Source organism: Saccopteryx bilineata, chromosome 5 (genome assembly GCF_036850765.1).
Source record: "Saccopteryx bilineata isolate mSacBil1 chromosome 5, mSacBil1_pri_phased_curated, whole genome shotgun sequence".
Lineage (NCBI taxonomy): Eukaryota > Metazoa > Chordata > Mammalia > Chiroptera > Emballonuridae > Saccopteryx > Saccopteryx bilineata.
In genome coordinates this window covers 14506141-14523059 of record NC_089494.1, presented here as the reverse complement: position 1 = coordinate 14523059, position 16919 = coordinate 14506141, and the positions used below count along the sequence as shown (strand labels likewise).

Here is a 16919-nt window from a genome sequence, read left to right as displayed (position 1 = left end):
ATCTTAAGGTTTAATACATGTACTGCTATGAGTCATACAGAAAGGGAGTGTAAGTCCCTTGGCTGAGAGAGAAGCTACAAGGTAAATGAAAGTTATGTATGTGCTCATAGCTACCACTATAGAATAATCTGTGAATATTGGTCATGTCCAATAGGCTGCTTATGAAAAGGACACCTCCAAAAAGCAATCTTTAAAAGAGGATTACTTAGTACTAACTTAGTCTTTGCTGAAGGTTAAGGTTTTTAGGAATTAAGAATTCTGATAAATTAGAAAGGAATTGTATGGTTTTGATAATAGAAGGTATAAGGTGTAGGTACTTTTGAAAAGAAAAGGAAAAGCAAGTTGTTATGAAGGCCAGTTATTCCTGGATAAGAAAGTGCATAAAAGTTGAAGGTTTGTGTAAGTTGCAGAAGGTTTGTGTAAGTTGCAGAAGGTTTGTGCAAGTTGTAAGAAGTTAGTACAGAGAAGAAAAATGCAAGGCAGAAAGAAATTAGTTCGTAAAGCTTGTAGTACTAAGGGCACACTATCAGCGTGCCAGCACATACTAGGGAGGACCCCTGACCTAATTAGCTTATAGCTACAGCTAAAGTAGAAAATTCTCATGAGCCCCAGCCTTATACCATTCTCCCCACTGATGAAGAATCAAGGATTTGATTTATGCCCAAAAGAGATGGGGGAATGTTAGATTCAGGGAGTACTGACATGCTGGGGCTGCCAAGAGTGTACAAGGTCCCTGTGACGCTGAGAACAAAGAGTTCAGCAACATCCTGCATTGAGTCAGAGACCCTTATCAGAAGTTTATGTTTGAAATTCTCCACTGAGCAATATCCCCCCCCCCCGTAACTGCGCACGACCTCCCTAGCCAATGACTAACAGCCACATCAGCTTCTGTATGATGCTTGCTCATCCTAGACAGCCACCCTATAAAAAGGAGCCATTTTAGAAGCTCGGAGCTGCAGTCCCTGTGCAGGTTTGGGGGGGCTGCAGTCCCTGCGCAGTTTGTTGGCTGCACAGGTTTGGGGGGCTGCAGTGCTCCAGTCTCTTCGGAGGCGTGGGTTGCCTGCAGTCCCTGCGCAGGTTTGGGGGGCTGCAGTGTTCCCCTGTGTGGGTTACCTGCAGTCCCTGCGCAGGTTTGGGGGGCTGCAGTGCTCCCTTGCATGGGTTGCCTGCAGTCCCTGTGCAGGTCTGCAATAAAACTTATAAAATTTACTTTGTGTCTGCTGTAGTCTTTCTCGCTAGGATGTAACACATTCCAGTAAGTGGGAAAAGCTAAACGTCTGGTATATTTTAAGAACAAGGAGCCAATGTGGCTGGAGAGGAATCAGTCAAAAGAAGAATAGTTTTACTAAAAAGCTTTATCTACTCACATTCACTACCTTGTATTTACTTAGCCTTCACTCATTTAAGGCTGGAAGGCAGATTACAGAAAAAGATTACAAAGAAGGATTAAAGACAGAGGGTCATCATCATGCCCCTCATCCCCTCATGGCTAGAGGACATTCATGGAGCATTTTGGAATATGCAAAGTTGAAAAGGCTTTAATACTATGCTCTAATTAGCCTTCAACATTGTATTCAGCAAATTAAATATCAAATATTTATTTACAGAATTAATGCATGCCATTATTCCCTTTTCACAGACTGCAAAATTTACCCCCATGTACTTAAATTTTATAAAACTGGGTTGAAACACTTTGGCATTCTCGCTGAATCTCCCTCCCTGAGTTGTCCTGGTTCAGTATCTTGATACTGTTAGAACATGAATGAAGCTGAGAACTTCAAATCATCCACATTCCTAGAGTGGGAATCAACTACTGACGAAGTCAAAAAGGAGAAGTGTAAAACATTATCATCTTTCACATATTATTATCTTAGGAACTTTAATGGTTAATTGTATTTCATAACCAGTATCGTGTAGTTTTATACCATGATGCTTGCATAGTGAGTGCTAATAATTTTAAAAACATATTTAAATTAGCAAATTTGCCTCAAAATATTTTTGCGTTAATAAAAGCTTTACATTTGATCCTCTTCTAAATTGTGGGCCTCTAAACTATTTGATTAATTAGTAAGAAAAATGGAGTTTTCTGATTCAAATCCCAAATGCCAAGTTTCAATTCAGAGCAGAATCTCCAAGGCACTCGTGCAAAGCCCTGGAAATACGGGGAAATAATGGAAATGCTGACGGACGTTTGTGCCGCCGCAGCAAAACCTGACTGGAGATAAATGTTTCATGAATTACAAAAAGTTAAAAAAGCTTTTTCCATCCAGCTTTGTTCCCAAGATAAAAATGAACCTACTCTTTTAATGGTATAGGGAATATGGGTTATCAATATGTTAGTCTGAAATGCCTTCATCAAAAGCAATACCTAAGCCAGGACATTACAATTTGGAATAACTTCTTTGATGAAATCTTGTCAGAGTTGTTTTATTTCAAAGAACTGATAAAAATGAAAAAGAGGGAAGAGTCTTATTTAAAATCCTACAAATAATTGTAGGTGCACTATATACAAATTTCTGAGAAATATGTTATAATAATTAAGTCAAATATTAAAGAAAAAATATATAAAGTCCAAGTGTGCTTTTATGGTAATTAAATAAAATAAATACAACAAAATTAAATTTATTCTGACATTAAAAAACATTTTTATGTTACATTTTTTGAGTTACGCTTTTTAGAATTAGTAAAAAAGAGGAGTTAAAAATAAAAAAGACAAAAAAGTTATCTTTATATATATATAGATACATTCTTAGTAAGATTTAGTAAATTTGACAGGTCCTGGCATGAAGGTGTTAAGTTTTTTCATTCTTGTGTTTATGAGAAACATGAGCCTGATGTGTCCTAGTGATTTCTTCAATGTTTGGGCATATATTTGAAAGGCAAACTCTCATTTCCTCATCAATACATTGAAGAATTCCTTTCTTTTTACTTTTAATTGTGTTGAGGATAGAAAATCCTAATTCACATAAATAAGATGTTGAAAACTGTAGTAAAATCTTCAAAGCTTTTTTAGATAATGCCACATATTCTTCTTTTATAGAAATCCAAAAGGCTTCAAGAGACAATCCCTTATGTTTAATCATCAATCCAAAACCCCCACCATACATATCATCTTAACTTTACACCAAACAAAGGATAGAAGAAACTTGCCTCCAGTCTTTCCGGGGAACATGGGGGGTAGTGTAAACAATCCAGCACCACAGCTTAACAGTCTTCTGCAACCTAATCAGGCAAGTGAGGTGGGGGGTTGGGCAGACTGTCAGCTTATAGCCAATTCCCCACACCTCTGTCCCCCCAAAATCTAAACTCCAAAAACCCTGTTTGTTTTTTGTTCTGCAACAGGCACATATTTCTCTGAAATACCATAGGGCACACCTGGAAATTTTCTAGGGCACACATTTTGAGAACCACTAGAATACACTGTTGAGAAGATAAATGTTAAAAAAGAGAAAAAAATGTAAATTTGTGATTTCCATATTGGGTGGCTGCCCAGGTGCCCACCTTAGAGAGAACTCTGATCACAAGTGCCATTTTAACAACTGGTTCTCGGAACTCAACAAAAAGTTAGGTATGGGTTGTGCCTAACTGGTGTGAACAGGCTGAATCTCACCACTGAACTGATGGTAGCTGACATTTGTTTAGTGCAGGAGCAGTAAGCTTTCATGTAGGATTTGTGCAATATGAATGTCGTTGAATCTTGCAAGCTGCATCACAATATGTAGATAACAATGCAGTGAGGCTTTCTTCAAGTATTGCAATGTATTATTGCCATTTGAAGCACTTTGAATATTTTAAGATGGTTCATTTTATGCACTATGTGCTTTGATGATTACAACCTTCACGGTCTTTTGTAATAAACCAGAGAATAACCAAGAAAATGTTTTATTCCACCACAGAATTTTACATTATATTTCATCAAAACATTTTCTTTTTTAAAAAGGTGACCTTAAGGATGAGTTATGCTTTTCCCCACAGTTTAAGTAATCCTAATTTGTTGACATTTTTTTGTGATGACAAACATTTGTCAACCATGTGCTATAAGCAGATATTTTGAAAATATGATAATACAGGTAATCATTCTATCAAAGTAGAGGTAACATTTTTACAGTGAACAAAAAAGAAAAAAAAGAAGCCATTTTCAAAAGAAATTTGCTCTACAGAACATTTGATAATAGTTGTTTGAAAGTGTTTCCTCCGCCAAATCTACGTCAGGGCAATCACCTTTAAAAGCTTTTGAATCAAACTATCAAATTCTTTTTAAAATGTAGGAACAGAGTCTTTAGTTTGTTTTAAAATATTTGAGAACTTCTGATTGGTTTATAAGACTGATTAATTGACTTCACAATAAGAGAAATGCCTAGCAAAATTTTATGGAAAATGCATTTGCATAATTGGTGGTGGACCTTGATAATCCCGTATCTGATAGCTACAGACCATGATGTTCTTTTTCCCTTCAGTATTGTATCTTTGCAAGGGACCATTTGTATCTCTGATATTTGCTAAATATTATACAAGCAGAGATCTGACTTGTGAAGCATTTAATTATAGCGTTAAAACACTATTTTTGAAAATATAACCACATTGAATCTTTTTTTCTTTTTTTCTTTTTCCAAAGCTGGAAACGGGGAGGCAGTCAGACAGACTCCCACATGCGCCCGACTGGGATCCACCCGGCATGCCCACCAGGGGGCAATGCTCTGCCTATCTTGGGGCATCGCCCTGCTGCAATCAGAGCCATCCTCAGCGCCCGAGCCAACTTTGCTTCAATGGAGCTTTGGCTGCAGGAGGGGAAGAGAGACAGAGAGGAAGGAGAGGGGGAAGGGGGGAGAAGCAGATGGGTGCTTCTCCTGTGTGCCCTGGCCGGGAATCGAACCCGGGACTCCTGCACGGCAGGCCAACGCTCTACCACTGAGCCAACTGGCCAGGGCCTGAATCATCTTTTTTTCATTAACATGTTACTTTGACACTTCTAATTTTTCAGTGAGAAGCAACAAAAAACTGGAGGCCATAAAATAACTATAGAATTGGTTAGACATTCAGCCTGCTTCCTGAATTTGTGACCCACCAGGTAGTCAATCTTGGGTAACTTACTTTACTCTTCTAAGCCTTTGTTTTTCCAGTTCTTAATACAGATAATAATGGTAATTCCAGTCAGCATTAAATAGATGTTATAGGTAAAGTGATGGAATATAGTAGGTATTAAGTTAGTGTTCATCATAAAATCACCACTTGGAAAAGTGAGCTTTGGAACAAAAAGCCAAAGCTATAGTTATGCTGAGAATATAGTCATTACTACATTATTTTAAGATAATTTATCTTTATGTCTGCTCCCTAATAGACTAAGTATTCACTGAGAGCAGGGAATCTGTCACAGTCAACAATGCAGAAACCAGAATGTTGTCTGCCACAAAGATCTTCCATAACTATTACTAAGTTGTATTTAACTTATTTTGGTGAGTTCTTAGTCCTGCCTCACAGAAACTCACAGTGACCAGTTACTGAATCTGTTGGCTACAGTTAAGTCAGGACAACACCATATGTGGGACGAGAGCCTGCAGTTTGTCGAGGGAGTAAGGCATGGCCACCAAAGTCAGTCCAGGCCATGAACTCTGTGTCTGATTCATCACAAGAGATGAAGTGTCTGCAACTCTGGCCATTGCCAACCCGGCTCTGAGTGACTCACAGATGATTTACTTATTCTATTCTGTTTTACTATACTGTGAGCACATCCATTAAAAAAAAAAAAATGTCAAAAGCCCCAATATTTTCATCAGATTTGTGAATGATTAATAATCTCATTGCATTTATTTTAAATGGGCTTCCAAATCACAGATGCATGTTGGGATTTTTCATGTTGCTTTTTGAGAGGGCATTATAAGTTTTCATTAAATGCACTATATATTATATACCATATCCTGGCTATACTAAATTTTACTTTTGAATTTTATTGTTTTATAAGACTAAGGAAAACCACTCTGCATGTAGTCCTGTAAAACAGAGCAATTTCATGAGTTTCCAAACTGCAAGCTATTTAATGGTCTCCCTTTGGTAATTATAGAGATTTATATGCCTCTCCTCATCTCCCACAACATTCAGAGCTGATTTGTCCAGCTGACTCAGAGACTGACTTAGAGGTCGGCCCATTCATCATCTTTGACAATAAGCTCTTAGATTAGGTGGACTTAAGACTAGTGTATGTTTGGGAATAGGAGAAGGAAATTTAAAACTAATATATAGAAATATAATTCACTGGTCATTTTTATGTTTCATCAAAAATATTTTAGAGGATGTCTCAATACTAATTGATTGCATTAAGGTGATAAAATGTACTGTTCTTTACTAAGAAGAAGAGCAAGTCATGTCATTCATCTCTTTAGGTTCACACTTTTAATATAACCTGAGAGTTTATAATTTATCAAAGAATTAACAGAATCTTAATGTTATAAAAGAGAATATTAGCATATTATGAACTCAGTTGATGTTATAAGTCAACATCATCAGTATCAATATGTTGTGCAGTATTATTACTACATGCAAGGAACTATAGCTATCTGGTTATTCTTTTCAACATCTCATAATAGTCAACTTCAAAAATATGTTACATTTAACTCACGAACCATGGCATATAAAACAGCTAATAATTCCATATTAATAAACAACATATATCGTGTATCTTTTAAAAATTATGTATACAAAATTAACTTCTAAAAATCCGGTTATTTTATGGTTTTCTGTTTTAAAAAAATGAGGTACACCTAAAACAGAATCACCTGGAGTGCCTAATGCAGCTTTAGTGAAATGAATCTGTTTAATTCTAGCATTTTCATGCATTAGCTTTAGATTTTTATATTAATATTTTAGTTAACACCATGCATTGCCTAATTATTAATAGACATATTAATAACCTTACAGAGTGACTTTTCCTTTGTTTTACATGCTACATCTATATTACAGACATCAACTTAAATATATGTTTTTTACCATCTGGTTTGAAAAGATTTCCAGAAACTAAAGACATTGAATGGATTTTATTTCTAATCGTTGATGTATTTACCATTATTTGTGAGTAGCATTTCATTTATAATAAAACATTTTAGAGCCCCTTTTCCAGTATAAGTTAGTATCCATATTAATAATAAAGTTAGAAATACTTTAATGTGCAAGTAAACCAATTATAATATATATTGATACTGATTGGATTAATGTCCATGGGATTCACAATCTGTTCTGCACATCATTCAATCCACATGCTACAGTACGCTAACAGCCCTGTGCAGAGCTGACTTCCTCTTTTCTCCTGCTCTTAGCACTACTGTGGGGAACAGACACAGAACACAGAGCGCTCGCAACTTCAGGTAGGGAGATCAGTGTCAATGAACAATGCCATGCATGTAAGGCGGCTTTATGAGAGGCAAACTCTCTTACTGAGAACAGTGGTACTTCCAAGTATTTGCGCTTCAGTTTGTCACGTGAGAAAAGGTAAGTAAGAGAATACGCTTTCTGAGAACATTCAGTTACAGCACTTTGACGGGGGAAAAAAACTGAACTCAAGAGAAAATGAACATAAAATTTAGGTCACTGCTAAATGAATATTTTCTCTCTGGGTTTTTCTTTACCAGTTGCTTTCACACGCACTTCACATTTAAGTATTTGGACTAAATGCATTGAAAACCTTGCTTTTCCACTGATGCTCCATTAGCAGAAGTGAACTCCACTGCATCAGGGTCTAAGCGATTTTGAATGAACCTCAAAACAAATCATTGCCATTTAATTCCTTACTCACTTTTCCGACAACGTCCCCTTGACTCTGACTCTTCAGAAGTCTAAAAGCTCTGCGACATGTGAAGCTGGTGTCTAGGGGGTGGGCAGCTCTGCTTTAGGATTTTTTGTTCTCTATTCATCCTAAATTAATTTGCCCTGGATGACAAATAGCGTTCCCATACTGAATGTGGGTCCCTGTCACACCATCTGTATGCCCTCGTCATATTCCCTTATTGATGTCAATCAGACGTTGGGTAAGGGGAAGATAAATGGGAGAAATGATAGTTGCAGTTCTTTAGGGACCCAGAAACCAGTAACTGTGGCAATTTCTTTCCTTTCTGTATAGTGTTCTGGAGTCTTAGTTTCCTTCATTATTTTCACCATATGTTGCCAAGAATGAATAAGGAGATCCTGTTTTGCAAGTCTTGGCAAATCTGAACTCAATAAGTCTTTCCATTATCTCTTCTCTGTTCTGTGTCTTCAACCCCTTCCCCTCCCCTGCTCTGATCCCTAATCAAAGAAACATGTTGTCTCCTCTCTGAACAAATGAGGAGCTTTTATCTGACTCTAGAGCTACGGACATTTCTGCTCTTCATCTTCATAGCCGGAGTGTTTCAAAATGCAGTCCCCACGTTTTATCTCCATTTCTTCACATCTCAGTCACTCCCAAAGCCACAGTAATCCAGGACCGTCTAGCTTTAGCACTGAAAATCCCATGACCCGGGAAAGCCCTCAATCCTAGACAAGCTGGGGGAGTCTGCCCTGCCCTAAATCCCTTCTCCTCCTGTAATCTCCATCTACAATCACTTCACATTCTGAGAGTTAAACCTCCTATCTTTTATCCATTCAATCCTTTTTATTTCACAATGTCCTAGTTCAAGCTCTCATCTTCCCCTAGCCTGCTGTACCAGTCTCCTCAATAACACTGCTTCCTTCCCTCATCCTATCAATCTTTCTAAAAGGCAAATCCAATTGGTTCCCTTCCAAAGCAGTATCAAACTTCAATCAGCCACTCATTATCCTGTCCTTGTTCACCTGTATACCCTTGCCTATCATTTCTTTCTTTTTCCTTAAGTGCTATTCAAACATTATTTCTTCCAAATATGCCACTGTGGCATTACCCTTCATGGTTTTATACATGCACTGCCCTCTCTGGGAATCCACCCTTCTTGAAACTACCTGATACAGTCTACTTGCCCTGCAAATCTCAGCTCAAGAAAACACAGTCTCTGGTTTCATTGATCCTCTGTATTGTTTCTTTAGCCTCTATGTGATTTATTTCTGCTCTGATCTTTATTATTTCCTTCCTTCTACTAGCTCTGGGCTTTACTTGCTGTTCTTTTTCTAGTTCTTTTAGATGCAGGGTTAAGTTATTTATTTGAGCTTTTTCTAGCTTCTTGAGGTATGCCTGTAATGCTATAAACTTCCCTCTCAGGACTGCTTTTGCTGTGTCCCATAAATTTTGAGTTGATGTATGCTCATTATCGTTTGTTTCTAGGAATTTTTTAATTTCTTCTTTGATCTCAATGTTAACCCATTCGTTATTTAATAACGTGCTATTTAGTTTCCAAATGTTTGAATGTTTTTCAATTTTTCTATTGTGGTTGATTTCTAGTTTCATGCCATTGTGATCAGAGAAAGTGCTTGATATGATTTCAATCTTCTTAAATTTGTTGAGACTGCTTTTGTGCCCTAACATGTGGTCTATTCTAGAGAATGTACCATGAGCACTTGAAAAGAATGTATATTCTGCTGTTTTAGGGTGAAACGTTCTGAAGATATCTATTAAATCGAGTTGATCTAATATGTCCTTTAAGTCTGCTGTTTCTTTGTTGATTTTCTTTCTTGAGGATCTATCTAATGATGTTAATGGGGCATTGAAATCCCCTACTATTATAGTATTGCTGTTGATCTCGCCCTTTAAGTCCATCAAAGTCTGCTTTATATATTTAGGTGCTCCTATATTAGGTGCGTAGATATTTATAATGATTATATCTTCCTTTTGGATTTCTCCCTTTATCATTATGTAGTGACCTTCTTTATCTCTAACTATGGTCTTGGTTTTAAAGTCCATTTTTTCTAATATAAGTATTGCTACCCCAGCTTTTTTTTCATTTCCATTTGCGTGAAATATTTTTTTCCATCCTTTTATCTTCAGTCTGTGTGCATCTTTTGATTTAAGGTGTGTCTCTTGTAGACAGCATATGTATGGGGTCCTGTTTTCTTAGCCTTGCTGGATAAAGTAGTCTTGGTTGTAGGTTCTTGTTCTGCATTACTTTGAATATTTCTTGCCATTTCCTTCTGGCCTCAAGTGTTTCTGTTGAGAAGTCTGAAGTCATCCTTATGGGGTCTCCTTTGTAGGTGATAGTCTTTTTTTCTCTAGCAGCTTTTAATATTTTCTCTTTATCATTTAGCTTTGGTATTTAATTATGATGTATCTTGGTGTTGGTTTCTTTGGGTTTCTCCTTAATGGAAACCCAAAAACTAAGAACTATATGATTCCATACATAGGTGGGACATAAAGATGAGACTCAGAGACATGGACAACAGTGTTGGGGGTACAGGGTGGGGGGAGGAGAGGGAGGGGGTTGGGGGAGGGGAGGGGCACAAAGAGCATGGCTTTTCAGCATTTGCCATATTCCCCCTTTAATCTATAGACAGACAGCAAATATTTACTTATGGTGTTTCCACTATAAAGACTGCTGTCTTAGGGACAAATGCTGATGAATTATTTCAGCAGTTCCTCCTTCTTCAAAGACTTATATGTCAACATAGAGCTCCATGTTTCATAGGACATACTCAAGCTCACTCCATGCTCCCTGGAGCTTTAACACAAGGGGAATGCCCTTTTTTTTTTTTTTTTTTTCTTTGGTTGTATTTTTTTTTTTTTGTATTTTTCTGAGGATGGAAATGGGGAGGCAGTCAGACACACTCCCGCATGCGCCTGACCGGGATCCACCTGGCATGCTTACCAGGGGGGAATGCTCTGCCCATCTGGGGTGTTGCTCTGTTACAACCAGAGCCATTCTAGCGACTGGGGCGGAGGCCATGAGGCCATCCTTAGTGCCTGGGGTGGCTTTGCTCCGGTGGAGCCTTGGCTGGGGGAGGGGAAGTGCAAGGCTGCAGGAGGGGAAGTGAGAGACGGAGAGGAGGGAGAGGGGGAGGGGTGGAGAAGTAGATGGGCACTTCTCCTGTGTGCTCTGGCCAGGAATCGAACCTGGGAATCCTGCACACCAGGCCAATGACTCCTATGGGTCTACCATATCATGCTTTATACTTAAAAAAAATTTACATTTCTTTTGAAGGCTGATGAACAGGAGACACCAAATCTTTTTTGCCTGCAAACTACTACCTTCTTTATTAGATCCAGCTAATAACACTGTTTTGTCTTTTTCCAAATAGCTCCAGATATATGGAAAAGATTTATATAGGTGGATGGGGATCCTCAAACCTCTCAGCGAGATCTTCTGAGCATGGCTTTTAAGATACCTAGAGGCAGAAAAAGCCCAATAGAGATCAGGGGAACTACCAGCTTTTAGGATACACCCTTAAAGGCTCCAACACCCCAAAGGGGTCTCATAGGATGCCATCTGGGTCCTGCTTCAATAGTGGAAAGGAAGGTCATTGAGCTAAAGCCTGCCAGGCTTACATGTCTCTGCTGTGAGGAAACAGGGACACTGGAAGGTAGGCTTTCCCCTCGCTCCTCTAAGGGAGGGTTCAGTCTCTTCCAGCCCTGCTCCAGCCACCTATGACCTAACCTTGCCCAGAAAGCTGGGGTTTGCCACTGATGGCTGAAGGTGCCCAGGGCCGTCGGCCCCATCTATGACACTGTGGACGAGCCTAGGGTATTTCTTCCAAGAAGCAGGTAAACTGATCTCATTTGCACAAGGGCCACTTAACTATGTTTTGCCTGAATAGTCAGGTTTTTTATTCTTCCCTCAAAGATCTCTGTTGTGGGTGTTGATAGTCCTATTTTCTGCTGCTTTGCTTAATATATAGTGTTTCCTTTATCCCTCCTACCTCAACGTCCCACTCATATTTCAGGCTGGGACCTACTCCTAATTTAGAGCTCTCTTTCCCCCTTTTGCCAACTTGTATTATGAATTTACCTTTGCCACCCAGCTTAGTGTATCCCAAGGTTCTCTTTACCATGCCACAGTCACAGAGCTCCAGGGAAAAGCAACCTGGTCTCAACTCTCCAGGCAGAGAACAGAAGCTCCATATCTACGCATGCTGCAAATGGCTTTTCCAGTCTACCTGAATCATTACCAGCTAGAAGCAGCAGTCATTGGGACTTGGACGTGAGCTGCAAAGTATAGAATGGTGACAACAATTCCAGTGCCATACGGACTTTTCCTGTGTGGACTTTTCCTGGACTCCTGCTCCCTGTGACAGCTCCTTTTAACAGACTGAACTGTGGTTGGGTTGCATTTTTCAGGGATTTGGCATGGTGATGGGGCCAATTTGGACTTGGTGAACATGTTAAGGACACTACTCTTTTATGGATTCTTGCTGTATTGGCCAAGAGTTTTGCTTAAAGGCTTTTAATCACTGTAAAAAAAATAGAAGACTGGATAAAGAAGGTGGGGCACATATACACCATGGTATACTATTCAGCTAGAAGAAACGATGACATCGGATCACTTATAGCAGAATGGTGGAACCTTGATAACATTATGCGGAGTGAAATAAGCGAATCAGAAAAAAACAAGAACTGCAGGAGTCCATACATTGGTGAGACATAAAAGCGAGACTAAGAGACATGGACAAGAGTGTAGTGGTTATGGGGGGTGGAGGGAGGGAAGGGGGGAGAGGGGCAAGGGGAGGGGGAGGGGTACAAAGAAAACTGGATAGAGGGTGACGGAGGACAATCTCTCTTTGGGTGATGGGTATGCAACAGAACTAAATGACAAGATAACCTGGAAATGTTTTCTTTGAATATATGTACCCTGATTTATTGATGTCACCCTATTAAAATAAAAATTTATTTATTAAAAAAAAAAAAAAAGAAAGCACAGTCTCCTCCTGGAAGCCCTGCACACTCGTCCAAACAGTCTTCTGGCTTTTTTGCTATACTTTGTGTAGTCTTCCCGTTTAACACATACCTCATAATTTTTTCCCTCCTTCCTTACTGTTAGTCAAATAAGTTTATAAATATGATATATATGTTTGCTCGCTTATAGTTTGTATTGAGTGTGGGAGACAGGCTGTAGGCTGATGCATGATGTGGGGTGGTGCACTCTTATGAGGAATCCCATTTATGCCTCAGATAAGGGACTTTGTATCAGAAACTTCCTTATTTGTATATTGGCTTAAAGGCTTTAATTTCTACACTATAAAATAAGGCGGGGGGGCTTTCTCGTTCAGATCCTGTCATCAGCATTGCAGAGGAGAGGCTGCCAAGATGGCGGAGTGCTGAAGAAGAAGCCAGTTTGTGTACAGTTTGTGCAGAGAGATGGAGATGGGGAACAGAGGTGAATAAGGCTGGTGAGGTAGAAACTTTGATTCTAGGAAACTTGGATAAGTCTGTGGCTTTGGGAGCCCTGAATGGAAGTGTTTTCCCACTGAGTGTATTTCTTGCCCGCCGGGTGCAAGCTAGGATAAAGATGATGGCCCACCAGTTCTTGGCTCTGTTGTTTCATTACCATCTGTCTGAACCAAATGTGAACCTGCATGGGCCAGGTGGCTGTGATGGTGGCCATGGCTACTGGCTTTACACTTACCTAATTACACATATAGAAAGCACTATGTGTTTCTCTTTCATATCTGCTGCAATAGCAGAATTTCTGTTTCAATAAATACTTGAAATAACATTTAATGAATTAATTACATTATTTTTATAGTCCTTACATTTAGGAGGCAGGGTAGATAAGAGTACATTGATAGAACCTCATACATAAAAACTTAATACCATTCTTTTACCTACCTGTCTTTTCATAATTACTTTATCAGTTGTACACATTAATTGAAGAGTGACTAAGACTAGGCTTATGACAACTTGTTAAAACTGTTAGCTGTGCTTACCGTTCTTGCATCCCATATAGACAGGGACTTATCTGTAGAACCTGTGAGGAGAGTGTTGGAGCTCAGACAGAACTCAATGCTGTTCACAGACTCTGTATGTCCATATAAAGTGCATTTGCATCTTCCACTGCAAAGGGAGAAGTTAAGAGTTAAAGCTTTAGGAGTTAGCACTTGAGTATTCCTTATGCTGTCTAACTGTATAGACCCCTGATGGCGAACGTTTTTATAAAAACCCACCCACTTTTGCAGTACTGGTCAACCTGGATCCTCCTGCCCACTAGTATGTGGTCCAGCTTTCATGGTGGGCCAATCACGGCGCCTGTTTGGTTGCTCCGCTACAAGCCCACCATGAAAGCTGAAATGCCCACTAGTGGGCAGGAGGAACCAGGTTGACCAGCACTGCAAAAGTGGGTGGTTTTTATAAAAAGGTTCACTATCACGGGTAAGGAACAATGTTAATAAAGATCACTTAAATTACTAAGGCATAAAGTAGTTTTATAACTGGCAAAATGTATAAGAACAACATTTTTAATTCTAAAACTACCTTATATTCTAAGCACTGTATAAATTAGCAGCATGAAACTGACTAATTTAAATTACCTTTAATTTATACAAGCCACTTGGTAAAGCCATCTTTATACTATCTCATTCCTTCCTTATCATGAATCATCACTACATAAAAAGCGTTCCCATCTAATAAAGGGATATGCTGGAGAAAAAGCACATTTCACTAATGTGTTAAGGCCAGATAAACCTTCTAAAGTCGCTCTGATTCTTGTTTCTTGTTTTTCTGCAGCTTTGGCTATATATTAGAATCACCTGAGATACTTTTAGCCCATATTTAGCCTCAAGCTCCAGACATTCTATTTTAATTAATTGGTCTGAGATGAAGGCCATGTATTAGTGTGAATTAAGGTCCACTTTTAGTGATTATAATTTGCCTTCAGGGATGAGAATTTAGACCAATGGTTTTCAAAGGGTGTAACCCGGACCAGCAGCATCAGCGTCACTTGGGAACACAGTAAAAGGCAAATTCTCGAGACTCAGCCCCTGGAGGTGAGACCCAGCAACTGCGGTTTAACAAGCTCTCCAGGTGATTCTGATTTGGGCTGCAGTTTGAGAACCACCGATCTAAATGATTAGAAATAACTCAAAAGAAAAGACAACTGCATTTCTGATTTTTTCCATTTTATGAAAGGGCCGTTTCTTAATGAAATGGTATATATACAGCAGTATCACTCTTCATTTGTAATGTTTGAATGCTTCTAATTAACTTTATTTATAAACCTGAATAAAAATAAAGAGTGGAAATAAGGTAACTAACAATGTTGTAAAAAGATGAGTCAGTAGCGTATATTTTTCATATAATAACCAGTTAGTTAAGTTCTGATCAGGAGAGTATTTTTTGCTTGCATTATTCATGACTTTAGTTAAATAATTTCTTATGCACTATATGCCCTTCAGTGGAATTTGGTTTATATTTATTCATTCTTCAGTTTTTTGCATTTCTTCATAAATTCTGGTTCCTTTCTATTATGACTGACCTTTGTATGGAAACAGCTATCTGCTAAAGATTAATAGCAAAAGAAAAGAAATTGAACTTAGGTTATCACTAATTTCTAGCTGTATTTATTGTCTTTCACAAAGACATATCAACAAGGCTTGATCCCTGATGTTCATCTCCCCTCCCTGTTTGTATTTTAAAGCGTAACTATAGCTGCTGTAAAACCCGTGAGTCACAGGCTCTGCATTACTTGCATTTGTTCCAGTGTTTAGCCTGACCAGGCCGTGACACAGTGGATAGTGTCAGACTGGGACACAGAGGACTCAAGTTTGAAACCCTGAGTTTTCCGGTTTGAGCTTGGGCTCATCCAGCTTGAGGGCTCACCAGCTTGACGCAGGGTGGCTGGCTTGAGCGTGGTGGGGTCATAGACATAACCACATGGTCACTGCCTGGAGCCCAAGGTCACTGGCTTGAGCAAGGGGTCACTCACCCTGCGGTAGCACCCCCACCCCAGTCAAGGCACATATGAGAAAGCAATCAATGAATAACTAAGATGCTCCAACAAAGAATTGATGCTTCTCATCTCTCTCTCTTCCTGTCTGTCTGTCCCTATCTGTCCCTTCCTCTGTTTCTCTCCCTGTCTCTTCATAAAAAAAAACAACTTTAATTCATAGACATTTCTGGTGTACATAAAAAAATTAGGATTGAAGCTTGAGGGATTGCCCCAAATATTCACTAACTGTCTAAGCTCTTATTTTAATAAGAGTTTTAGATACATTTTTATAAGCTCAGAATATTATATATTTCATTCATAATGTGTCAGTTTTTACTCTAATGCTTTTTATTATGGAATTTTTCTTATGTCTTATTTTGCCTGATAATTGTTAAAATCATGTTTGTTTTACCAAATTACAAAAAAGAGTTAATGGGGGGCTCTGGCCGGCTGGCTCAGTGGATAGAGTGTCAGCCCAGCATGCAGAAGTCGGGGTTTGATCTCCAGTCAGGGCACAAGACAAGTGCCCATCTGCTTCTCTTCCTCTCCCTCTCCCCCTTCTATCTCTCTTCCCCTCCTGCAGCAGTGGCTCAATTAAATCAGCTTTGCACAGTGGCCCCGGCTGCTGAGAATAGCTAGGTTGGGATGAGTGTGGGCCCCAGACGGGGGTTGCTGGGGGGTCCTGGTTGGGGCACATGCACGAATCTGTTTCTCTATCTCCCTTCCTATCACTTAAAAGAAAAGAGTCCATGGGTCAAAACTTTCAGATATAAGGGTGAAGACAGATTGTTTATATATAGATAGATGTATATATGGGGTATAAATGCAAAGTTTCAGCCACATTGTAGCACATGTCACATATTGTTGAGATCATCATTTAATGTAGCTGCTTGCATTCTCTGATGAAAATTCTTCCTTACTACTACTAATACAATTGTATGTTTTTTTCTTTAATACTTGGTTTGAGTGCAACTCAAACATTTTTAATTATACCAATAATATGTCCTTTGCATGGCTATTTGAAAGCTTAAAGCAACAGTGTTGCCAGCATTAGGAAGTGAGTTATTATAGCATGTATATATTTTGGCATATGCATGGTTCCATTTTCATTCCTCAAAGCTTATCCTTTATTATTTC

At 38.9% G+C, this 16919-nt stretch overlaps 1 protein-coding gene and 1 non-coding gene across 2 annotated transcripts in view; both read right to left on the bottom strand.

Moving 5' to 3' along the window:
- Positions 1–16919, bottom strand: part of SPAG16 (sperm associated antigen 16) — a 232523-nt gene that overhangs the window by 61870 nt on the left and 153734 nt on the right. The window contains 1 exon segment of the mRNA XM_066232513.1: positions 13786–13912. Within this exon segment, the coding sequence (XP_066088610.1) occupies positions 13786–13912 (127 nt within the window).
- TRNAG-GCC (transfer RNA glycine (anticodon GCC)) lies at positions 4853–4928 on the bottom strand. The gene has a single exon. It is a non-coding gene; the product is annotated as a tRNA-Gly (tRNA).